At 42.6% G+C, this 27,448-nt stretch overlaps 1 protein-coding gene across 1 annotated transcript in view; it reads right to left on the reverse strand.

Moving 5' to 3' along the window:
- Nucleotides 1-3,769: 3,769 nt before the first annotated feature.
- Nucleotides 3,770-27,448, reverse strand: part of LOC143956178 (zinc finger MYM-type protein 1-like) — a 36,336-nt gene continuing 12,657 nt past the window's right edge. The window contains exons 9-11 of the mRNA XM_077466331.1: nucleotides 10,620-12,141; nucleotides 10,432-10,537; nucleotides 3,770-5,484 (exon numbers count right to left, since the gene is read on the reverse strand). Of these exons, the coding sequence (XP_077322457.1) occupies nucleotides 4,957-5,484; nucleotides 10,432-10,537; nucleotides 10,620-12,141 (2,156 nt within the window). The 3' untranslated portion in view covers nucleotides 3,770-4,956. The remainder of the gene's footprint in view (nucleotides 5,485-10,431; nucleotides 10,538-10,619; nucleotides 12,142-27,448) is intronic.

The following is a 27,448-nucleotide window of genomic DNA, read 5'->3' on the forward strand; positions in this document are numbered from 1 at the left end:
AACAAGGGGACCCCAAGATCCCGGCCCCCCCTGTTTGAAATGGTAAGGGGGTACAAAAGTACCCCTACCATTTCACAAGGAAAGTGTAAAAATGATTAAATAAGACAAACACACTTTTGAAAAATTCCTTTATTAAAAAAAGATTCCAGCGGTGCTAATCCACTCTTACTATCCAGCGACGAATCTCCGGGGTCCAGCGATGGATGATCATATCCAGCGACGGGGGATCTCTCAGTCCAGCGCTGTCCATACATACGTCTTCTGTCTCCACTGCGGAGATCCCAGCGCTGACGTTTCTTATATTAGGAGAGCGGGGCCACCTGACCCCACCCCCTCTGATGCTGGTGAAGGGAGCCAGGGGTTCCCCAGTGACGTATGGGTGACCCCGCCCCCTCTGATGTAACGGAAACCATAAGTCAAATTTCGTCTGATGAACGATCTGCCGATATCCAGATCTTCATTATGGCGCTTTCGACAGCCGATTCTGAATTTTCGTAGAACAAAAACTGGATGTGAAGACTATAAAATTGTAATCATACGTGAACACAACGTCCGATTTTCATTTAATTAGTACAGTTTTCGTCTGACAAAATCGTAAGAGCAAGACTACACATGCTCGGAAACTAAAGAATACATAAAAAATAATTCAATGCATTACATCACTTCTGAAGTTGAATTCTGTCTCTCTCTCGGATCTCTCTCTGTATTCTTGGATGTCTCTCTCTCTCTCTCTGATGTCTCCCTCTCATGTCTCTCTCAGATCTCTTTCTCTAGATTCTCCGATGTCTTTCTCTGTATTCTCGGATCTCTCTTTGATATCGCTCTGATGTCTCTGTATTCTCGGATCTCTCTCTGATATCGCTCTGTCTCCACGGATATCTCTTTGATATCTCTCTCTCTGTATCCTCCGATCTCTCCAATGTCTCTCTTTTTCTGATATTGCTCTCTCTGTATTCTCTATTGTCTCTCTCTCTCTCTGTATTCTCGGATCTCTCGCGGATATCGATTTCTCTGATGTCTCGCTCTTTCTCCGATATTACTCTCTGATGTCTCTCTCTCTCTCTCTATTCTCCAATCTCTCGCAGATATCCCTCTCTTTCTCTGATGTTGCTCTCTCTGAATTCTCGGATCTCTCTCTGATATCGCTTTCTCTGATGTCTCGCTCTTTCTCTGATATCACACTCTCAGATATCCCTCTCTTTCTCTGATGTTGTTCTCTCTGATGTCTCTGTATTCTCGGGTCTCTCTCTATCACTTTCTCCATATTCTTCTCTCTCTAATGTCTCTCTCTGACATCGCTCTCTCCGTATTCTCAGATCTCTCTTTGATACCGCTCTGATGTCTCTGTATTCTCGGATCTCTCTCTATCACTCTCTCCATATTCTTCTCTCTCTAATGTCTCTCTCTGACATCGCTCTCTCCGTATTCTCAGATCTCTCTTTGATACCGCTCTGATGTCTCTGTATTCTCGGATCTCTCTCTATCACTCTCTCCATATTCTTCTCTCTCTAATGTCTCTCTCTGACATCGCTCTCTCTGTATTCTCGGATCTCTCTTTGATATCGCTCTGATGTCTCTGTATTCTCAGATCTCTCTCTCTGATATTGCTCTCTATGTATTCTCGGATCTCTCTCTGATATCGCTCTGTCTCCACGGATCTCTCTCTGATATCGCTCTCTGTATCCTCCGATCTCTCGAATGTCTCTCTTTGTCTGATATCGCTCTCTCTGTATTCTCTATTGTCTCTCTCTCTCTCAGATATCGCTTTCTCTGATGTATCGCTCTTTCTCTGATATCGCTCTGATGTCTCTCTCTCTCTCTCTGTATTCTCCAATCTCTCTCAGATATCCCTCTTTTTCTCTGATGTCACTCTCTGAATTCTCGGATCTCTCTCTGATACCACTTTCTCTGATGTCTCGCTCTTTCTCTGATATCACTCTCTCAGATATCCCTCTCTTTCTCTGATGTTGCTCTCTCTGATGTCTCTATATTCTCAGATCTGTCTCTGATATCGCTCTCTCCGTATTCTTTTCTCTCTTACATCGCTCTCTGTATTCTCCAATGTCTCTCTGTATTCTCAGATCTCTCTTCGATATCGCTTTCTGATATCTCTCTGATATCGCTCTCTGATCTCTCTCTCTGTATTCTCCAATCTCTCTCTGATATTGCTCTCTCCAATGTCTCTCGGATATCGCTCTCTCTGTATTCTGATGTGTGTCTCTCTCTATTCTTCGATCTCTCTCTCTGTATTCTTCGATGTCTCTCTCAGATATCGCTCTCTGATATCTGAGAGAGACATGAGAGAGAGACATGTCTCTCTGTGGATTTTCTGAGGTCTCTCTCTCTCTGGATTCTCTGATATCTCTTTCTGTTATTGCTTTCTCTGGACTTTCTAAGGCATCTTTCTCTCTGAATTTGCCTATTATGTCTCGCTGACGTTTCTCTGTATGCTCCACTGACTCTGAGAGCTTTGTACCTCAATTTCGGGAGGAGAGGAGATAGGAAAGCGAGGTACAGAGCAGCAGCAGACAGGCAGAAGGGTCATTACGCCACCATTTTTTTTCATGGCGTTGTTTGTTTTTTTTAATCGGGGGAGTGAGGAGGATTACAGATAACAGGCTGTTCTTCTATCTGCCATACCATGCACAAACGATTTGTGCCCCTGTTCTTTATTAGATTTAGTGTTTGCTTTGTATTTGAATTTCCAGGTTTACAAACACTTTAATTTCCCCCAACTTCAGTCAAGAACTTTTTGTAGAAACAGAAACCACTGAAGTTGGCCTTGCAGCAGTATTTTTCCAGAGAATTAATGGGGAAGAACATCCAGCAGAATACCGAAGCTGGAAACTCACCCATGCAAAAAAAACTAAAAAAACGTAACCACTTCCAGCCCAAGCCAATTCTAGAAAATTACTCATAACCCCCAACATTATATATATATATATATATATATATATATATATATATATATATTTTTAGCAAAGACCCTAAGGAATAAAATGGCGGCCATTGCAACTTTTTATGTCACATGGTATTTGCGCAGCAATTTTTCAAATGAGTTATTTTTTGGGGGGGGGGAAAAAAAAGTTTCATGAATTAAAAAAAAAACAGTTAAGTTAGCCCAAATTTTGTATAATGTGAAAGATGAGGTTATGCCATGGAAATAGATAACCAACATTGCTTGCTTTAAAATTGCGCACACTCATGGAATGGCACCAAACTTTGATACTTAAAAATCTTCATAGGCAAGGCTTTAACAATTTTTTTTACATGTTACCCATTTAGTTGCAGAGGAGGTCTTGGGCTACAATTATTGCTCTCGCTCTAAACGTTCGTGGCGATACCTCACATGTGTGGTTTAAACGCCCTTTACATATGCTGGCTCAATCTACGTATGCTTCTGGGTGTGAGCACGCGGGGACAGGGGCACTTTAATTTTTTTTTATTATTATTTATTTTATTTTTACAATTTCCTTTTTTTTTCTTTTTTTTTTTTTACACTATCCATTTCATTTATATATATATATTTTTTTATACTTTCCCTTAAATTATTATTATTTATTTTTGCTATTTTTTTTACACTATCCATTTAATATTATATATATATATATATATATATATATATATATATATATATATATATATATATATATATATATAATTTTTATTTTTTAATAGTTTATTTTTACACTTTCCCTTGAATTATTTTTTTTTTAACACTTTTATTCCTATTACAAGCATGGAAAGTAAACACCCCTTGTAATGAGAATAGTGTATAGCATGTCTTTTTTTTTTTTTTTTTTTCCCCCAAGATACTCTTTATTAAGTATTTTGAAGTTAAGGTACAAAACAAAGCCTATTGGGCATACCCAGGCTGATAAGGTAAAACAAGAAGGCATAAAAAACAAACAATAAAACTATCAACTAGTCACTTGGCAACCAAAATGTTGGATTTGAATACAGCTCATTGGTATAGGCCAGGGATATGCAATTAGCATACCTCCAGCTGTTGCAAAACTACAAGTCCCATCATGCCTCTGGGTGTCATGCCTGTGGCTGTCAGAGTCTTGCTATGCCTCATGGGAATTGTAGTTCTGCAATAGCTGGAGGTCCGCTAATTGCATATCCCTGGTATAGGCGTAAAAAAAAAAAAAGGCACCACCTCATCTGCACTACCCTATAGATACTCTCAATAGATCAGTAGAATTAAAACCAGAGGGGTTTGTTCCCACGGAGGTAACCCAGATATCCCATGTTTATCATCCAGACACCTCCACTCAAAGTCCAGGAGGTCATATGATGGCCTTGGATGGGAAGTGGTTAAATTGTTCACCATGAGATCTCACCAGCAAAGGGAGTCTGTTCTCTCCCCCGGGGAGGTGTGGCATTTTGCTTATGTAGAAGGTCTTAAAAAGTGGGGGGCCCTTGGGGGATGGAAGAAGTGGTGTGGTATAGATGTCCTTTATCTAGTTAGAGGTTCCACCTGAGATGGAGCTAGGTGTTGGTAGTCATCAGTAGTGCAACAGTGGCGCCAACAGATCCAAGTAGCTGCAAATTTGGATGGGGAATCTTTCGCAAGACTGAAACGATCTTCAAGTTTTATAGAAGTATCATCAGTATGCGTTAAGTAATCAAGCCAACAAAAACCTCCTCCTCGTGCCCAAAGCCCGGTATAAATCCAAGGGGGATCGGAGATTCGCTGTCCAAGGGCCTCGGCTATGGAATGCTCTACCAATAAACATCCGCCTGGAAGAAAATCACCTGGCTTTTAGGAAAAAACTCAAGACCTTCCTCTTTTAGCAGATGATCAAAGCTCGCCACAGCGCCTAGAGGCGATTCAGTTCGCATTGTGCGCTATATAAGTATTTCATTCATTCATTCATTCAAGGTAACCATTCAACAAAAAAAAAAAAAAACACAAACATCGTGAAGTTGCCTAATCACTGGACAGTACCATTATTTGAAAGAAAAGGTTGCTCTCCTTTCTTTTTGGACTGCAAATTTTTCAATGACCTTCTGGTTGAAATCCGTCATCTCATTCACCAGTCTCTTTTCTATTGACAGCATGGCTAGTGCGTTCAGGCTCTCGTGGGTCATGCTATTTCTCAAAAAAGTCTTCACTCTTTCCAAAGTTGAGAAGCACCTCTCAGGTTCTGCTGTGGTCATGGGTGTGGTGATGAGGATCTTAAGGAGAGCAATAGTCTCTACAAAGACTTCTTCAAGATTGTTCTCCATAAACAGCTGGAGTAAGTCCACAGCACCACGACAGGTTCTGAACTCTTCCGTGCAGTAGATGAGAAAAAGTTCCGTCTTCAACCTACTCGCATTGAGCACTGGATAGGCTTTCAAAGTACTCTTCAGGACATCTTCAGGAAACTCCACCGTGTACTGTTTAAACCTGTCTGCTTGAACCAAGGTGGCACCAACAAGGTGGGTTGTGAAGGAGAACCGTTCCATGGTGTGTCGGAGTATGATATCACAGACCTATAGAGGAGTGAAGGATAAAAACAAAAATGATGTCAATTTCAACTGCAACATTTAAAATGACCAGGTTTAAGTCATAAAACGGAGATCAGTTTCAGTGTTTGAATCCATAATTTCTCAGAACTTCATACACATGGACAAAAAATTCTGAGTAAATGCACTATATTGCCAAAAGTATTGAGACACCTGCCTTTACACACATTGTGACGAATGCGGGTGTCAGATCCCTGCCCTCCTTGCTAACTGGCGACGAAGGACCGGCCAACCTCACACCACGCTGTCACTTACGTAACAATGCCACACTCAGCTGCGCCCAGCACAAAGATTTCCCAGCTTGCGGGACCACAATCTAGGTGCGGGCATGCCTGAGAGCGATTGTCACTGGGCTAATTACACAATTAACCCTTTAATTGCCACCACCCCCGTTTTAAAAGACAGAGCCGGGGGGGGGGGGGGGGGACTCGTAATTTTAGCAATACCAATTATAATTTTAGAATAAGCACCTGCAGCACACACTGCTACCACAGACGGGTCTGCTCAGTAGCCTTAGTCTACCACAGTAGCTCCCTTTTAAGAGACAGGTTCGTTTATAGCTTGCATTAAGAGCTTTAAAGACAAGGTTAACACTTTTCAACATAAGGGTTTATTATAAAAAGGTCAAGGTTGGTGCGAATAAAACATTTACAGAAAAAGGATGTTTCAAAAAATAAAGACAATATACAGCCACAAAGAAATAAGGTAGAATTGGGAAGGAGGAATACTTGCAATTAATGTCCGAGGGTTGATCAGAGTTCGATCGATGAGCAAAGGTAATCGGTTCTCAAACTTGGCAGATGTTCTTGCTTGGATGGTAAAAGGAGAACTGACCATTGCCTTGGCCTCTCCTCTTTTCTATCAAATCAAAGGGGGTGTTGACAGCGACTAGTGACCAATCGTCTGGTCATCTTGTTTAGGGGTTGGTTGCTGGGAGGTGTCTACACTCATGACCCTGTCCCAGGTTCACTTTGTGATACATATCAATATCTCTGCCTCTCTACTGTTTATAGACTGCAGATATCCATTTTAGTGATCAGCATGATATTTGCTTCAAAACAAGTCCACACATGACAGGTTTCCCATTTCAGGGTTACCTAGGAGGAGTAACGGGTTCCAGTGGCTTCCCATATGACCTGACATAGGGGTGTCTGGACTTGAAATCTTACAAATTATCTGAGGAAACTAAATATGTACATATTATGGCTATGCTATTATTGCTTTGGAAGTTATGAAACATGCTGAAGTTTCAGAACTTTACTAATCTGTCTGCACTCTATGTGGTTTGAGGTATTTACGACAGGTATCTGTTGGTTCTCTGAATGGAGAGGGTGACAGTTTTAAGACAGACCTGAATATCCTGCCAGGCAACATGAGCCTTGTTTATTGACCTAGCCTGGTTCTGCTTCCTTTGCTGAGATAACCTTTCTTTCCTTTTTGAAATTTTAAAAGCTTTGGATTCCTAAGACAAGGGAGGAGGAAGGAAGGGGTTCAGATTCTTCTGTAATGTTACAAGGTTAGCCAAGCTGTCATGTCTGCGTTCCAAACAACATGGCAACTAGTTACAACATTTCCTGTCCCGGACGTGATATCATTACACACATGAACTTTAATGGCATCCCTTTCTTAGTCCGTAGGGTTCAATCTTGAGTTGGCCCACCCTTTGCAGCTATAACAGCTTCAACTCTTCTGGGAAGGCTGTCCACAAGGTTTAGGAGTGTGTCTATGGAAATGTTGGACCATTCTTCCAGAAGAGCATTTGTGAGGTCAGGCATTGATATTGGACGAGAAAGCCTGGCTTGCAGTCTCCATCTAATTCATCCCAAAGGTGTTATATTGGGTTGAGGCCAGTCAAGTTCCTCCACCTCAAACCTACTCATCCATGTCTTTATAGACCTTGCTTTGTGCACTGGGGGGGCAGTCATGCTGGAACAGGAGGGGCCCATCCCTAAACTGTTCCCACAAAGTTAGGAGCATGAAACTGTCCAAAATGTCTTGGTGTGGGGCCAAGCCCAACCCCTGAAAAACAACTCCACACAATAATTCCCCCAAATGATTTGGAGTGGTGGCCCAATATAGTGTGGATGAGCAAGTTTGGGGGGGAAGAACTTGACTACTGCGAGCCAGGCCTTCTTGTCCAAAATCAGTGCCTGACCTCACAAATGCTCTTCTGGAAGAATGGTCAAACATTCCCATAGACACACTCCTAAACCTTGTAGACATCCTTCCCAGAAGAGTTGAAGCTGTTATAGCTGCAAAGGGTGGGCCAACTCAATATTGAACCCTACGGACTAAGACCGGGATACCATTAAACTTCATGTGCGTGTAAAAGCAAAAGTCCCAATACTTTTAACTTTTAATCAAGTCAAAAGTCAACGCAGCCCTCTACCAGGAAATTCTAGAGCACTTCATGCTTCCCTCTGCTGTCCAGCTTTATGGAGATGCTGATTTAATTTTCCAACAGAACTTGGCACCTGCCCACACTGCCAAAACCTGGTTTAATGATCATGGTATCACTGTGCTTCATTGGCCAGCAAACTCACCTGACCTAAACACCAGAGAATCTGTGGGGTATTGTCAAGAGGAAGATGAGACACACCAGACCCAACAATGCAGAGGACCTGAAGGCCCCTATCAAAGCAACCTGCAGCAGTGCTAAAGGCTGATCGCCTCCATGCCACGCCACATTGAGTGCAAACTATGCTGTACGTGGACATACTTTTCAGTAAGCCAACATTTCTGTATTAAAAATCCATTGTTTTACTTATTTTATTGGTCTTATGTAATATTCAAAATTTCTGGAGAGACTGAATTTGGGGATTTCACGAGCTGTAAGCCATAATCGTAAAAATTAAAAATGAAAGAAATGTTTAAAATATATCACTCCATGTGTAACGAATATAATGTAGGAGTTTCACTTTTTGAATTAAATTACTGAAATAAATTCACTTTTTGATATTCTAATTTTATCAGATGCACCTGTATTCCTCCCATTAATCCCCTCTTATAGTAAATATATCACAGGGTGTCTACAGAATATAATCAAGTTAAATTTAACCACTTAAGGACCGAGCCTCTTTTTGAAATTTGTTGTTTACAAGTTAAAAAATATTTTTTTTTTTTGCTAGAAAATTACTTAGAACCCCCAAACATTATATTATATATATATATATAAATATATTTATATATATATATTTTCATAGTTTCATAGTTAGTAAGGTTGAATAAAGACACCAGTCCATCCAGTTCAACCTGAGTGAGTGTCTACCCCTATCCCTGTACATTGCACACTCACATTGGTCCCTACCCTCAAGGAGCCCACAATCTAAGGTCCTCATTCATATACTAGGGCCAATTTTGGACAGAAGCCAATTAGCCTACCTGCATGTCTTTGGAGTGTGGGAGGAAACCAGAGCACCCGGAGGAAACCCACGCAGGCACAGGGAGAACATGCAAACTCCAGGCAGGTAGTGTCGTTGTTGGAATTCGAACCAGTGACCCTTTTTACTGCTAGGTGAGAGTGCTAACCACTACATCACTGTGCCGCCCAATATATATATATATATATATATATATATATATATATATATATATATATATATATATATATATATATATATATATATATATATATATATATATATATATATATATATATATTTTTTTTTTTTTTTTTTTTTTTTAAGAACACTCTTTCTGGTAGCCCAAAGTTAGACCATTTTTTTTTATTGTGAAAGATAATGTTATGCAGAGTAAATTGATACCCAACATGTCACGCTTCAAAATTGCGCCTGCTCGTGGAATGGCGACAAACTTTGGCACTTAAAAAAAATCTCCATAGGCCACGTTTAAAAATTTCTACAGGTTACTAGATTTGAGTTACAGAGGAGGTCTAGTGCTAGAATTATTGCTCTCTATCTACCGATCGTGGCGATACCTCACATGTGTGGTTTGAACACCGTTTTCCTATGCGGGTGTGACTTATGTATGTGTCCGCTTCTGCACGTGAGCTCGGAGGGACAGGCGCTCTAAATTTTTTTTTCCTTATTTTTTTTTTTTACTTTTTACACTGTCCCTTTAATAAAAATAAAAAATTTGGATCACTTTTATTCCTATTACAAGGAATGTAAACATCCCTTGTAATAGAATAAAAAGCATGACAGGACCTCTTTAATGTGAGATCTGAGGTCAAAAAGACGTCGCTGTCCAAGGGCCTCGGCTATGGAATGCTCTACCAATCAACATCCACCTGGAAGAAAATCACCTGGCTTTTAGGAAAAAACTCAAGACCTTCCTCTTTTAGCAGATGATCAAAGCTCGCCACAGTGCCTAGAGGCGATTCAGTTCGCATTGTGCGCTATACAAGTATTTCATTCATTCAGATCTCACATTTACAATTAAAAGCAATAAAAAAAATATATAAAATAAAAAAATTAAAATAAAAAAAAGGGCCTTTTGTTTTTCTCAAAAAAATAAATAAAAAATTGTCCCCTTCAGGCTGGAGGGCGGAAGTGATTTTTCACATCGCTCCGGTCTTCCAAGGGCATAGAGTTGAGTGGGGGCCATCGTGCCCTCATCCGACTTCCTGCCCATTAGGCCAACTTACCGGATCATTCCCGCTGCATTCCAGCGGCTCCGGTAAGCGGCAGAGACTCCCATAAAAGTGATCTCGTGGTGAATCCGTATTTAACGTCAAAGTAGCGACGTATAACCACGGTTGGAGGTCCGAAAGTGGTTAAGCAAAATTACTATAAAATCAAAGACGCGAGAAGACATTTACAAGGACCCATAGAGGGTAAATGAATCCATGCAGTTTAACTTGTTGCTAATATTTATTCACTTTTTGATATATTTCTCTGATAGCTTTTCTACGAAATACTCCAGAGAGTAACATGGACTCCAATAAAAACTCACCTCTTGTGCAATCCGTTTATGGACAACTTCTGGATTGGGCGCGGACCTCCTCTTTGGTTGAGAGCCACCTTCACTGCTTTGGTCAACCAGGGAATGGAGAGAACTTCTGCAAAATGTATGAATAATAATAATAATAGTAATAATAACTACAACAACAATAACTGCAACAAGAGGATTACAGCTGCTACCTGATCTTCTGTAGGTCCTGCTGGAACTGCTGGATGCTCCCCTTAATGTGGGCTGAATCTATGTTCTTCTTCTGGAGTTTGACATAGAGGAGGTCCACATGTGGCATGATGTTGTGGAAAAACAGTAGAAAAAACTTAAAATCCTGATCCTCCAGCAGCATGGCAAGGCCTCCCGCTGCTCTGACGGTAACAGGGTCAAAGTCACTCGAGTCTTGTATAGTTTGAAAACAGCGGAGGAGGTCCTCTCTGTGCTTAAACACGGTATAGACGGAATGGCTGTGGAAGGTCCAACTGACACGGCTTGATGTTGGCAGTCTATGGGCGACTACTTTATCAAGCACATCTGTGCACTTGGGCGATTTGGAAAAAAAGCTGGCAAATCCTCCGAGAGTAGCAAAGAAAACTCTCACTTTGGGTATGCGAGAAGTGGCTTGTTCCACTATAAGATTGAGCGGATGGGCATAGCAGTGGATGCAATGGGCCTTTGGGTACACCTCTTGCATCTTCTTTTGAACACCCCACATCACACTGGCACCATCATATGCTTGGGAGATAAATTTACTCCTTTGATCCTCCGGAAGGATGGCAGCAAGTCGCTCCTTTAGTGCCGTAGCAATGGAATCAGTTGTATTGGACTCCAGAGTAATAAATTCAAAAAACCTCTCCCGTACGTTGCTTTTGGCATCGATGTAGCGCAGCACAAGCACAAGTTGACACTGCGTGGTTATATCGCTGGTCTCGTCGACCTGGATTGAGAGGAAATCACTGGTCCGTGCTTCCTGGATAATGTGCTCCCTCATAACAGACAACATACAGTCCAACAGCTCGTTCTGCACGGTTTTCGAAGTTCCGTTAAACACGGTGGCATTCTGGAGGTGGTCTTTCAAAACTCCATCAAGGGAAGCAACAAAATCAACCAAGCCACGGAATATCCCAGGATTATCGGAGCTCTCGTCAGAACCTTGCAAAGCCAGCTCAAACGCGCCACAAAATTTCATGCAGTCTATTATCCTAGACAGGATTTGTCGATTTTTTGTGACCTCTTCATTGTGCCTTCTGATGCCCATCCTGTAGCCTTCATCTAGCTGTTTAGCAATGCTACACTTCCCAAAAAAATGTAACCTCAAAGTGTTCTCAAGATGGCTTCGGGTACTTTCATGCCGCCTGGACTTTTCAGTGAGATGTTTCAAGTCGCAAACCCCCGTCGTGGTCCACACCGTATCGGTGCCAGGAGACTGAATCAGCAAACAGGGAAAACAAAAAAAGGCATGACTCGTCTCGCATCCGGTTAGCCAAGTCCGTGTCTGATAAGTTGTGGTGGAAAAGCTCCGAGTGTAAGCTCGACCGCGATCTGTTGTCTGCTGCTGAATGTTCAAGTTGGGTCGATCTGGTCCAAGCTCCTTTACCCTCTTTTTTTCTTCATCCGATCGCTTTGTGAAGGGGCGTTTTTGCAACGATAAAACCGAATTTTCTTTCATTTCGAGAACCGAGATTTTTCGCTTTTTTCCACGTGGATCAGTACCTGTGAGTCAAAGGAAAATCTGGGTAAGTTTTTTATTTTTTTTCTCAAAAAGGATTTTATTAGCATAGTAGATAATAAACATACTCTAAGCCCTTGTACACACGGTCGGAGAATCCGTCAGAATATGTCCTATCGGACCGTGTTGTCGGATAATCCGACTGTGTGTGGTATGCATCGGACTGATTCCGTCGGAATATCCGTTGGACCCAATTTTCCAACTTGTTGGAAATATTTCCCGACCAACTGGTTCGATCGGACATACTCAGATCATGTGTAGAGAATTTTGATCGGACAAAGTGCCACGCATGCTCAGATCAAATTCCTACATCAAAGCTATTGGCTACTAGCCTGAACGTAGTCCCATCGTAACGAAATTACGTCATCACGTTCTGAATGATCGGATTTTTCGACAACTTAGTCCGACCGTGTGTATGCAACAGTTTCGGACAAGATCCGACGGACAAATTCCGACGGATTTGGTTGTCGAAATCTCCGACTGTGTGTACAGGGGCTAAGAAATACACAAGGAGGGGATTAAAGAAAAAAATAGGCAAAATGTTCTTACATACAGCAGCATGACATTCAATAAGTATAATGCAAGGCAGGCCTTCGACACCTTCCACCTATACAAATCCGGTACAGTTATCCATTGCTATGCAAGGATACAACCCTCTATTAACACAATACCATACGGGTTAAAAAAAAGCAATCTATCCAATACTAATTCTACCAGAGACAATCCTGGGGTATTCAACCAAGGAGCCCACAGCAGATCAAAATTACTTGGTCGGCCTCGGTGTTTAAATATATACTTCTCTAATCTTAGGCTGGATCCCATCTGAGCTATCCATTCCCGTAACTTAGGAGGCTCAGTCGCCTTCCCACGTTGGAGAATAAGCTTACGGCTTGGAAAAGAGCTCTACACCAATAGCCTTTTTTGGGTTGTCTTCAATTGGCAGAAGCCTTCCAATGTTGGAGAATAAGCTTACGGGCTTGGAAAAGAGCTCTACCAATAGCCTTTTTTGGGTTGTCTTCCACTGGCAGAAGCCTTCCAATGTTGGAGATCAAGCTAACGGGCTTGGAAAAGAGCTCTACACCAATAGCCTTTTTTGGGTTCCAATGTTGGAGAATAAGCTTATGGGCTTGGAAAAGAGCTCTACCAATAGCCTTTTTTGGGTTGTCTTCCACTGGGAGATGCCTTCCAATGTTGGAGAATAAGCTTACAGGCTTGGAAAAGAGCTCTACACCAATAGCCTTTTTTGGGTTGTCTTCAATTGGCAGAAGCCTTCCAATATTGGAGAATAAGCTTATGGGCTTGGAAAAGAGCTCTACCAATAGCCTTTTTTGGGTTGTCTTCAATTGGGAGATGCCTTCCAATGTTGGAAAATAAGCTTTCGGGTTTGCAAAAGAGCTCTTCCAATAGCCTTTTTTGCGTTGTCTTCCATTGGGAGTTGCCTTCCAATGTTGGAGAATAAGCTTACGGGCTTGGAAAAGAGCTCTACATCAATAGCCTTTTTTGGGTTGTCTTCCATTGGGTTGTCTTCTATTGGGAGATGCCTTCCAATATTGGAGAATAAGCTTACAGGCTTGGAAAAGAGCTCTACACCAATAGCCTTTTTTTGGGTTGTCTTCAATTGGGAGATCATCAGGAATACCAAGGATACATGTTTAGGGGTCTCATGGTACATTGACCAGGAATACTTTGTTAATGGTTGTGAGAACTCCTTTCCAGTATAGGTGTAGCTTTGGGCATCACCACAATGGATGAATGAGATCCCCATGGTCTCTAGAACACCTTGTACATTCAGCGGCATATGCCCAATCCTGTGTAGCCTCGCAGGTGTGAGGTGGACCCCTCAGCACAATGTACAACTGTGATAGTCGTCGTGCTGCGTTAAGCGGGCACCCATGTATTGCCTGTAGCACCTCCTCACACTGGTCCTCCTCAAAAGCACCCACGTCTCTCTTCCAGCAGTCCATCACTTTAGTAGGAAAGCCAGTTAAGAAAATAGATAGTAACATAGCAGCATATGACCTGGATATAAAACCTTTGAAATGAGACACCTCAGTCATATAATGGAAGACAGTGGCCGGGCATTGTGCCCATAAATCACTACCTGCTTGTGTCTTAACAGCATGTAGTAGCTGTAAGTAAGGGATGTACATTGATTGGGGCAACCCAAATTTTCCTTGCAATTCTGCAAAGGAGAGCTGTCTACCATTAGAAAAACAATGATGAACCAGACGGGTAACCCCATGAGGCTTCCATCGCTCTGCACAAGTCAGAAGTAGCAATTTCCCATAATACTTGTTGTTCCATATAGGGCTATGCCCTGTAAAGCCATTAATAGCCTGTAACTGTTGAACTTTATTCTAAACATTTTGGATCAGGACATACACGGGGGAAGAGTTTGTTTGATTTGGCAAAGGATAAAGCCTCACATCCTCCCCCTGCATCAGGCCCACCAGGTATAGCTCGGGCAATATGTTGTAGCCGGCCAGCCAGGTAGTAGAGCCATGGATTGGGAAGGGCCAATCCCCCCCCCGACCTCCTTAGGTTTCTGTAGCTGTTCCAATCTAATCCTTGGGGGTTTATTAAGCCAGAGAAAGGCACGAAGTAGGGAATTAACCACTTACAGACCACCGCAAGCCAATATACGTCCTAAATTTGAAGGGGGATATTGTTGTTATGTTCTTCATAGAATCAGGACCATGTGTGTATATACACGAGCACATATGCATGGGCATTAGTCTGCGCCGCATGCTCATGAGCATGCATTTTTTAATGGACTTTGGCGTCCAGAGGCCTATTTAAAGCCCTACACAATGCAGGACGATTGCTGACTGAGCATCGGTTCATACTGCTTGTAACCTGATCCTGTGTGTACCCATATCCTGACCCGGCTTGTTGATCCTGCTTGTTTCTGAACCTCTGTTGCTGACCCTGGCTTGTGACCCAACCTTGCTTCCTGTACCTCTTTTGCTCGCTCATACCTCCCCTCAATGGGAATGAGGGACACCCATTGGCAAAAGTATGTAGGCATAGGACACACACCCTGCCAAGCCCACTTTAACACTGGGAAACACTTTTTTAATGATAAATAGTATGTTTTATATATAACTATATATAGATAGAGAAGACCAAAAGGAGGGACAAATGAGGAAAGAGACAAATCAGGGACAGTCCCTTGAAATCAGGGGCAATTTGGAGCTAGGCTTGCTGGATACTGACCTAGACTCTGCTCCTGCTTCCTGACTCTGTAATCCTGCTGCCCAATTATTGCCAACTCCTGCCCATCTAGCCACGCATCCAAGATCTTGCATCTGCCTGCTTGCTTGTTGAACCTTCATCAGCTTTGCATCTGCTACCAGATTCCCTGGCCCGGATCTCCTGCACGCACCCGTGCCCCACTGTGCCCTGTTATACCCGGTCATCATCCCCTGGGATAACAGGACAAGAGTTGTAAAGAGAAGGCCTCTCGTCAACTTGGTCTCAACCAGGCACGTGACAATAGTGGATTGGCTAAGCAGATGATGTTTTTTCCACTTCCAGATTATGGACCCAACAGTGCTCACTGGGACATTCAGAAGTTTATAAATCCTTCTGTAACCAATGCCATCAGTATGTTTTACAGCAATAAGGTTGTGAAGGTCTTGAGAGAGCTCTTTGCTTTTACCCATCATGAGATGTGTGATACTTTGGTAATGAGACACCTTTTTATAGGTCATCAGTTGAGACTGAACCAGCTGATATTAAATTTGCACTGACAAGGGACAGGATTTCTTTCTAATTACTGATAGATTCCAGCTGATGTCTTGGCTTTCCATGCCCTTTTTCACCTCCCTTTCTTCTTGTGTTCAATAGTTTTTCCCTGTGTCATTCCATTTTATTAATGGAAATGGTGCAGCTCTTAGCTAAAGTTTGTATGGACCAAATATAGGTTTATAAGTAATCAAAGTGTTGATCCTGGAGTGAGTAATGGTAGATAGAATAAGCCGTCACCAACACCCGATCACACCGACTCTTACCCCAAGGTAAAGATGTATGGACAGTAGGTAAACCCAATAATAATCCCAGCGATCCTCAGCTGCAAGGGAATTCATTCATCCAAAGCAGAGTATGCTGATCCCAGTACAGAGATATGGATGTCAATTCTGAAGTGAGCTCCACCAAAGGCCACCAGAAAAACCAATAGAAGGTCCTCACCACAGCAATGGTACTCTCAAATATGAAGAGAAGAATACACATTGCGCAGACATCCAAAAGTTTTAATCTATTTTAGGTAAAAGAGTAAAAAAAACTCACACGCTCTTGGTAAAAGACATGCATAAGGAAACGAACCGGCGTTTCCAACCAACAAAATGGCCACTGCGTCCCAGCTGGCGTTTCGCGTCACGGGAGGAGCTGGAACCTGTGACGCGAATGTGAGCTGGGGCGCAGAGGCCATTTTGTTGGCTGAAAACACCGGCTGCTACACGTTAGGTTTTTATATAGCTCAATAGATTTGTGCTTTTAATTTAATTACAAAATAACTTAATTTCTGAATGTATTTGTTTCGGTGTCTTTGTATGTATGGATTGCATGGGTTGTTGCCGACATGTGGTGGAAATGTCATGTCAATAGCACCTTTAGAAATACATTTACCTAGAAAAATGGTGACGTGTTACATACTGTGCATACACTATGTTACCAAAAGTATTGGGACACCTGCCTTTACACGCACATAAACTTTAATGGCATCCCAGTCTTAGTCCGTAGGGTTCAATATTGAGTTGGCCCGCCCTTCGCAGCTATAACAGCTTCAACTCTTCTCGGAAGGCCGTCCACAAGGTTTAGGAGTGTGTCTATGGGAATGTTTGACCATTCTTCCAGAAGCGCATTTGTGAAGTCAGGCACCGACATTGGACAAGAAGGCCTGGCTTGCAGTCTCCGCTCTAATTCATCACAAAGGTGTTCCATCAGGTCGAGGTCAGGACTACACCCCAAATTGTTCCCACAAAGTTGGGAGCATGAAATTGTACAAAATGTCTCAATAGGCTGACGCTTTAAGAGTTCCCTTCACTGGAACTAAGGGGCCAAGCCCAACCCCTGAAAAACAACCCTACACCAAAGGTGTTCTATCGGGTTGAGGTAAGGACTCTGTGCAGGCCAGTCAAGTTCCTCCACCCCCAAACTCGCTCATCCATGTCTTTATGGACCTTGCTTTGTGCACTGATATGTTGGAACAGGAAGGGGCCATCCCCAAACTGTTCCCACAAAGTTGGGAGCATGAAATTGTCCAAAATGTCTTAGTATACCAACGCCTTAAGAGTTCCCTTCACAGGAACTAAGGGGCCAAGCCCAATACATGAAACACAACCCCCACACACCATAATCCCCCCTCCACCAAACAACCCCCACACCATAATCCCCCCTCCACCAAATGATTTGGACCAGTGCACAAAGCAAGGTCCATAAAGACATGGATGAGTGAGTTTGGCATGGGATGGAGGAACCCTATAGAATGAATTAAAGCATAGACCAGGCCTTCTCATCCAATATCAACGCCTGACCTCACAAATGTGATTCTGGAAGAATGGTCAAACATTCCCATAGACACACTCCTAAACCTTGTGGACGGCCTTCCCAGAAGAGTTGAAGCTGTTATAGCTGCAAAGGACGGGGGGCAACTCAATATTGAACCCTACAGACTAAGACTGGGATGCCATTAAAGTTCATGTGTGTAAAGACAGGTGCCTAGGGGGCATGCTCAGTACTGGTGCCATTTATCTAGGTAGGTACCTACTCTAATCCATCACTGACAAAAAAAAAAAAAAAAAAAATTGCCCACGCCTGTAGATTGTGATTTCTTTTTAATAAACTTTGCATATATACATGTACTGTATAAGATGTATTTCAGTGATGTAATATTTATGAGAGGCTGGAACTACAACAAGTAACATGAACTCCATTTTACTTTCCGCGTTTCCCTTTTACAAGAATTATGGGATTGATATCATCTACAATATACAACGGACCCATTTCTTTCGTATCACACAGATTATGTCTCAGTTAACATACAAAAAAAAAAAAAAAAAAAAAAAATCGACTCTACAAGAACAGTTCTTTTTACTGAAAAGTGGGCAAAAAAAAGCCCTCAAAAAGTCAAGGAAGGCAAGTGGACTAGGTCCGTAAAGTTCTACATCTGTAGCTAAATCCCACAGCCCCCATTGTACTATGATGAGCTTCCTACACCAATTAGGGCTAGCCTTCCCCTCCCTCTAAGACGTTGAGGCTCTTGGGGTTAAACCTGTTCAATGGCATGCTTATACACTATATTCCCAAAGATTTGGGATGCTCAACTTTACACGCAAATTAACTTTAATGACATCCCAGTCTTAGTCCGTAGGGTTCAATATTGGGTTGGCCCACCCTTTAAAGCTATAACAGCTTCAACTCTTCTCGGAAGGCCGTCCACAAGGTTTAGGAGTGTGTCTATGGGAATGTTTAACCATTCTTCCAGAAGAGCATTTGTGAGGTCAGGCACGAGAAGGCCTGGCTTGCCGTCTCCGCTCTAATTCATCCCAAAGGTGTTCTATCGGGCCAAGGCCAGTCAAGTTCCTCCACCCCAAACTCGCTCATTCATGCCTATATGGACCTTGCTTTGTGCACTGGTGCAAATCATTTGGTGGAGGGGTTTATGGTGTGGGGTTTTTCCTTCAGCGGTTGAGCTTGGCTCATTTTGTCAAAATAGTGACAAAAAAAAAAAAATCAACCAAGACATTTTGGACCATTTCATGCTCCCAACTTTGTGGGAACAATTTGGGGATGGCCCCTTCCTTTTCCAACATGACTGCCCACCAGTGCACAAAGCAAAGCCCATAAAGACATGAATGAGCAAGTTGGTGTGGAAGAACTTGACTGCCCTCAGCCCAATAGAACACCTTTGTGATGAATTAGAGTGGAGACTGCAAGCCAGGCCTTCTCGTCCAACATCAGTGCCTGACCTCACAAATGCGCTTCTGGAAGAATGGTCAAACATTCCCATAGACACACTCCTAAACCTTGTGGACAGCCTTCCCAGAAGAGTTAAAGCTGTTATAGCTGCAAAGGGTGGGCCAGCTCAATATTGAACCCTACGGACGAAGACATTAAAATTCATGTGCATGTAAAAGCAGGCGTCCCAATACTTTTGGTAACACAGTGTAGCTTCCTGGGTGTCAGAAGCATCTAGCACACCTGTTCCTCATTCCAGCATCTGGGTTTTGGCTGTGGCCTTCTCCAAGTCTGTCTGTCCACCTGCAAGGTGATTAATGTGGCCAGTCTCTGGGTGGAGACTAAACCTGATTTAAGCCAGCCAAGCCTGCAATCTCATGCTTGTGATATCATGTGTAATAACTTATCCAGCTGTCGGTTTGTATGCCCTGCTCTGCTAGATTGGATTACCTCGTTGATGACCTCGGATAGGATATAGACTGTTTCTGAACTCTGCCTGTTTTTTTTTTTACTTTGGATTTTGACCTTGACTATTCCGAACTGTGCCTATCTGCCAACAGCAAGTACCCGTTTGCTTTTCTCAGCTCGCGCCTGCCCTGGCATGGTGGCCAGGCACTATAGCATAGTGTATAAGTCCTGGGGGCAACCGAGTACAGGTAAGCCTCCTTGCCCTATGGGAAAGGGGGCTGCTATAGGTGAAGAACACAGAAGCCAGCTGTAGTGTCCGATTACCTGCGTTAGGGGTAATTGAGACACTGGATCTGCATACCTGTGTAGCCTACAGTCAGAGGCAACCACTCTCAGCTCTGTATCAGAGTCTCCAAGAAATAGAAGCAGCCAAGAAAAACTTCATTTTCTTGAGCCAGAACGCACCCCCTTTATAAGCTAATTTTTTTATCCTACAGTTTCTCTATGGACCAAACCATTCCACCTAATAAAATCCATTGCATATTTGTCAAAATAATCAACGGCAACATTCTATATGATCTATATGACTAAGCTCTGGAGGTGGGACGAAACACATCGGTTGGGACGGTCTTAGGAGGAGCCGAGGTTGAGGCCACTTCCCAGTTTTCACACACTGAGCTGTTGGAGTGCGGCGCCCTCACATGGCATAACATTCTCTATGATGTCTTATTAGTCTTTTTTGGTAAAAACCTTTCCCGCAGTCTGAGGACGCTCAACCGTGTGTCTTTTCTGGTGTTCAACAAGGTTTCCTTTCTTAGTGAACGCTCTTCCGCACTCTGAACATGAAAAAGGACGCTCGCCTGTGTGTATTCTTTTGTGTACAATAAGATCTCCTTTCTGAGTGAAACTTTTCCCGCACTCCGAACACGAATAAGGACGCTCCCCCGTGTGAACTCTCTTGTGTACATGAAGTTTTCCTTTTTCAGTGAAACGTTTCCCACACTCTGAACATGAATAGGGACGCTCACCCGTGTGACTTCTCTGGTGTACAAGAAGGGCGATTTTCTGCGTGAAGCATTTTCCGCACTCTGAACAGGAAAAGGGACGCTCACCTGTGTGACATCTATGGTGTTTTAAAAGGTTTCCTTTCTCAGAAAAACATTTTCCGCACTCCAAACAACAGAAAGTCCGCTCACCCGTATGGCTTCTCTGGTGTTCCACAAGTTTACCTTTATAAAGGAAACATTTTCCGCACTCTGAACAAGAGAATGGACCCTCACCCGAGTGGATAGTCTGGTGTTCAATAAGTGCTCCTTTCCGAGTGAAACATTTTCCGCAGTCTGAACATGAATAGGGACGCTCACCCGTGTGAGTTCTCTGGTGTTTAAGGAGGTTTCCTTTATCTGAAAAACATTTCCCGCACTCTGAACAGGAAAATGGCCGCTCACCGGTGTGAATTCGCTTGTGTATAAGAAGAGCGAATTTCTGTGCAAAACATTTTCCACACTCTGAACAGGAAAAGGGACGCTCACCCGTGTGACTCCTCTGATGTATAAGAAGTTTGATTTTCTGTGTAAAACATTTCCCACACTCCAAACAGGAAAACGAACGGTCGCCTTTGTGAATTCTTTGATGTACATTAAGATCTCCTTTCTGAGTGAAACATTTCCCGCACTCTGAACATAAAAAAGGTCGTTCACCTGTGTGAAATTTTTGGTGTACAAGAAGTTTTCCTTTCCCATTGAAACAATGCCCGCACTCTGAACATGAGAATAGATTGTCACCTCGGTGATCTCCTTCATGGGGTGAGGAAGTTTCCTCGGGATTAGAAGGATCTGTTGATGGATCTGCAGTGTGAGATCTTACATGGATATTTCCAATCATAGTATGTGATTGATGAGAAGATTCCCCCTGATCAGAGGGATCCATTGATGTCTCCGGACAGGAAGGTCTGTGATGTATATTTTGTGTATTTGGATTTCCTCCTGGAGGATCCTGTGTGATGACATTATCTTCTGACTTACAATCAGCAGATAATAGAAGACGTCTCTCCGAGGAATTCCCAACATCACATCCATCTGTTGGAAGGCAATTTTAAATAAATGTAAAAAGGTCAATTATAAATAAAGAGACATGTACGTTGGTCTAGCAGCCAACAGTTTCGCAGAGCTCTGGAATAAAACTGAATACAACCAACACCAAAATGTAAAAAACAAAACCAGAAGAAGATACAAAACACCCAAAACTACGGCAAACGGTCTACATTTCTTTGTGCAATTATGACAGCTATGGGACGTCATGGAGTTAGATGTTTTGCCACGTTATTTTGTGGAGGTATGCCATTATACAGATGAATGGAGATGGACCTTTCATATGGTGTACAGTATCTCCTCCTCATTTGTTGGGAACATGACGTTATATTGAGGAGTGGAGATGGACCTTTCATATGGTGTACAGTATCTCCTCCTCATTTGTTGGGAACATGACGTTATATTGAGGAATGGAGATGGACCTTTCATATGATATACAGTATCTCCTCCTCATTTGTTGGGAACATGACATTATATTGAGGAATGGAGATGGACCTTTCATATGGTGTACAGTATCTCCTCCTCATTTGTTGGGAACATGACGTTATATTGAGGAATGGAGATGGACCTTTCATATGGTGTACAGGATCTCCTCCCTCATTTGTTGGGAACATGACGTTATATTGAGGAATGGAGATGGACCTTTCATATGGTGTACAGGATCTCCTCCCTCATTTGTTGGGAACATGACGTTATATTGAGGAATGGAGATGGACTTTTCATATGGTGTACAGTATCTCCTCCTCATTTGTTGGGAACATGACGTTATATTGAGGAATGGAGATGGACCTTTCATATGGTGTACAGGATCTCCTCCCTCATTTGTTGGGAATATGACGTTATATTGAGGAATGGAGATGGACCTTTCATATGGTGTACAGTATCTCCTCCTCATTTGTTGGGAACATGACGTTATATTGAGGAATAGAGATGGACCTTTCATATGGTGTACAGTATCTCCTCATTTGTTGGGAAGATGACGTTATATTGAGGAATGGAGATGGACCTTTCATATGGTGTACAGTATCTCCTCCTCATTTGTTGGGAACATGACATTATATTGAGGAATGGAGATGGACCTTTCATATGGTGTACAGTATCTCCTCTTCATTTGTTGGGAACATGACGTTATATTGAGGAATGGAGATGGACCTTTCATATGGTGTACAGTATCTCCTCCTCATTTGTTGGGAACATGACGTTATATTGAGGAATGGAGATGGACCTTTCATATGGTGTACAGGATCTCCTCCCTCATTTGTTGGGAATATGACGTTATATTGAGGAATGGAGATGGACCTTTCATATGGTGTACAGTATCTCCTCCTCATTTGTTGGGAACATGACGTTATATTGAGGAATAGAGATGGACCTTTCATATGGTGTACAGTATCTCCTCATTTGTTGGGAAGATGACGTTATATTGAGGAATGGAGATGGACCTTTCATATGGTGTACAGTATCTCCTCCTCATTTGTTGGGAACATGACATTATATTGAGGAATGGAGATGGACCTTTCATATGGTGTACAGTATCTCCTCTTCATTTGTTGGGAACATGACGTTATATTGAGGAATGGAGATGGACCCTCTCTTTTACCAAAGATTTTATTAAGATTCAATCCAACATATTAGGCCAACAATGAGATGTGAGGCAAACAAAGATCAGATACCATAAAACAAATAAAATCAACAATGTACAAAGATTAGTTTGTTCCAGAATAAGCACTACGTTTTAACTAAAATGCTTAAGTCTCTAAACAAGGGAACTTAAGAATCCAGAGGGAATTGCATTATGACCTGGAATATGGACATTCAAGCTTGCAGCTAAACATGGTAAAACATGGAAGCGTTTTGACAGTAGAGTTATATGTAGGTGAGAATACAATATAGAAACAGAAGAATGCTGTCATCATAGTCATCCTAACCAGAACCTAAAAGGCCTATCAAATAGATACATAGAATAAGACGAGTGAAAAGTAGAAGAGAGAGAGGAAAGAAGGACTAGACGCCAGGAACAAGGGGAAGGAGATAAAAATAAGAAGAGTCCTATGCGGTGTACGTCAGAGGATCACTAAATAAATGTTTTCAAAATTCGAAGGTTGGATATATGCTATCCAGGGTTGCCAGACCCCAAGATATTTATCACGCGTGTCCGAAATGCAAGCAGTCAGCTTCTCATTTACCATGAGATCATTCATATGTTTGTTTTGTTTTTAAAACAGCTTCAAAGCCATGTACAAGAGTCTTCCAAGCCCTCGCACTAGTCAAATTTAGTTGCAGTAAAAAGATGCAAGTCTAATTCATGCTACGGTCAAAGCAGTTCTGCAAAGAAGACCTTCGTAGGGGTCTCGTTTAAGATTAATGTGAAATAATAAAACTCTGACCCATAGTCGGCATACCTTCAGACAAGACCACCAAATGTGTGCCATCGTGCCCTCCTGAGAACAACCCCGGAAGCAGAGAGGAGAGTAAGGCCGCGTACACACGCGGGGACTGTTCGCTCAACTTTGTCCGTCAAACAGTTTCAGCAAACAGTCCGCTCAAAATTAGCATGGACGGACATGGCCACACACGACGTACGAACAGTTTGCTGAAACCGTGCGCGATGACGTGAACGGCACGTACGACGGGACTAGAAAACGACGTCCTATACACTGCAATGCAACCTTCGGCGTATAAATTCTTTCTGAGCATGCGCGGAACTTTGTTTGACGAACAAGCCTACACACGAGGGAACTGTTCGCTGAAACAAGGTTTCAGCGGACAGTTTTTCGGAATTTCCGAAAAACTTTGTTCAGCAGACTGTTCGCTGAAACTGTCCGCTGAAAGCCCACACACGGGCGGACTGTCCGCCGAAACACTGTTCAGCGGACAAAGTTGGGCGAACAGTCCCCGCGTGTGTACGCGGCCTAAGATGGGAAGAAGCGAACCAGCCTAGCTGGCGTAGAGTACCAACTGTACAGCAGTTTGTAGGCATTCTCCAGTATGAGAACATGTTTTGAGCACTTAGAAAGAGCTGTGGTCATGACCTGCCAATCCTCTGGATCTACCTGCCTCCCCAACTCACTTTCCCATTGAAGATGGTAAGATCGTAATTGGGGTTTCCTCAAGGAGATTATAGAGGAGTAGATTAAAGATATTAGATCCGGGATGTGAGGTCGGGCTCTACAAAGACTCTCAAAGGGTAGATTTCATAAGTTGACTCTCAAAACTGGATTTTATAAGTTGTTGAATAAACTGAGTTATAAATGGCTATAGCGTTCACATAGAGGGATATCATGAGAGGACCTTAGGGCATTAAATGCTATTCTAGTAGGGGTAAACAGAGAGTGAATGTCTACAAACCTGTGGTCTGTCCTCCAGGAAAATTGTTTAGGGTTTTCACAACCTGGGGGAAATAATGGGCAATGAACAAGGCGAAGTAAGGGTAGATGGGAAGAGATCAAGCCCTCTGAAAATCCCACAAACAGTGGGTTAGGCATGGTCCTAATACAGTCGAACAGTGGATAGGAGGGAGCCAGGGCAAGGAAGAAATGGGAATAGGATAGGAATCCACCAAGTCAATGGTGGCCCATACTGGCAAATAATACGTTTCATGGAGATGAGATAATGGGGCTATATTCGTTGCCGTATAAAAAGCTTGCAAGATGGGGACTGAAAAAAACACTGTTGATCCTACGAGCGTAAAAAAAACAAGTTTGCCGATTCTGGGAGGTCAAGTGGATCCTCAGATAAAATTTTAAAAGCTTGCGCTGTTGCATACGTAAAATATGCGAGGGAAATTGAGATTGGCAAAACACGAAAAGAAATATAGCAGTTTCGGTAGGTAAGACATACACGGACCGCAGTGATCCTGCCAAAGCAGAACGGGAAATGGGACCAAGAGGAAAGCATCAGTGAGATTTCTAAATAATGGTGGAATATTGGCTAGATATAATTCTTCATACCTAGTGGTGAGCCAGATTCCTAAGTAAGGTAAAGAGGAAAGCCAATGAAATGGAAAGGCAGTTTTCAAGGCTGCCAGTTTGGGCGGTGAAAAGTTAACGAACATTGCTTTAGACTTAGTAGGGTCAATCTTGAGCTCAAAAAAAGGGACGCAAAAGTGTGAAAGAGGGATCGCATGTTAGGCAGGGAGACTGAGAGAAGTTGAGGCCATCAAGATATCATCAGCGAATAAAGATATCTTATCCTTTGCAGAGCCTGCAATTTTGATGCCTTTAACATCTGGATGAGAGCATATTGCCTCTGCCAAGGCCTCCAAGGTCAGGATATATAAGAGCGGTGAGAGTGGGCAGCCCTGGGGGGTACCCGTTCTAATGGGGGAAAAAAAAAGGGGGGGACTGAAATCCAGAATTTTTTAATTTTAGCCTGATGGGGAATCATATCCAACTCAAAAAGGAAGCACTGAAGCCATAAAACGACGGAGCATGGTCATAAGGTAAGGCCACAACAGTGCCAAAATGCCTTATTCCCATCAAGCGATAAAAGCATAGTTTCCAGAGAACGACTATGGGCGATATGTTGCAGCTGAATAATTCGATAGCATCTCCTGCCTGTAGTTGGGGAAACAAAGCCAACTTGATCTTTTTTGATTAAGCGAGGGAGAAACAAGTTTAGACGATTAGCTAAGATTTTGGCGAGAATTTTCATATCTATATTGATAAGAGAGATGGGCCTAAAGTTGGCCCAGGAGGAATGATCAAGATCGGGTTTCAAAAGCATGACTATATTAGCAGTCAAAAGATCTGGTGAAAAGGCCCGACCATTTTTTTTTTTTTTTTTTTATGGAATTATTTTTTATGGAATTCTAGCTGGTAAATTAGGAGCGAAGACATCTGCTAACTTCCTATAATAAAGTGCAGTGAAGCCATCTGAGCCAGGCGTTTCACCCACTTTCAGATCCTTTTATACATGGCAAGACATTTTCGGATTCTTGAACGTCACGGTCCATAAGATCTGTGTGTGCTGCAACTAGCATAGGTAACGAAAGAGGTTGTAAGAAAGTGTCCGTATCCCGATTATTCGCACGAGTAGGGTCCGAGTGTATTATGGTGAGGAGATGACAAAAATTCTTCCAAGATCTGGACTGGGTTACTAGTGAGAACGTTAGGACAGGTAGGTAAAGCGATGGGAGACAATTTACGAGTAAAAGTATGTAACCTATTGTCCAGCATCTAATTATTTATTGTCCAGCATCACATTCGGTTTATTTGCCTTGGCATACCATTTCTGGCAGGACTAATGCAAAGAGCATTCAGCTCCATCTGTAAAGGCATAAATACAACTCCATACAGGACTGGTCCAAGAGCTTACAATTAGGGGGATTGTTTAAATGTAGTAGAAAGTGACTTTAAGCAAGTTTCTGATTTATGTGAATATGAATAATAATAATAAAAAAAACAAAAAACAAACACACACTAAGCCCACGTACACACGGTCGGACATTCTGCCAACCAAATCCATCGGATTTTGTCCGATCTTTCAGAACATGATGATGTTATTTCGTTACGATGGAACTACGTTCAGGCTAGTAGCCAATAGCTTTGATGTAGGAATTTGATCTGAGCATGCGTGGCACCTTGTCCGTCGGAGTAGGCTACACATGATCGGAGTATGTCCGATCGGACCAGTTGGTCGGAAAATATTTCCAACATGTTGGAAAATTTGGTTCCGACGGATATTCCGACGGAAACAGTCCGATGCAGACCACAGTTGGTCGGAAAATATTTCCAACATGTTGGAAAATTGGGTCCGACGGATATTCCGACGGAAACAGTCCGATGCAGACCACACACAGTCGGATTATCCGACAACACGGTCCAATAGGACA

The sequence above is a fragment of the Lithobates pipiens genome, unplaced genomic scaffold (assembly GCF_037356315.1).
Source record: "Lithobates pipiens isolate NorthernLeopardFrog02 unplaced genomic scaffold, aLitPip1_a1.2 Scaffold_35, whole genome shotgun sequence".
NCBI lineage: Eukaryota > Metazoa > Chordata > Amphibia > Anura > Ranidae > Lithobates > Lithobates pipiens.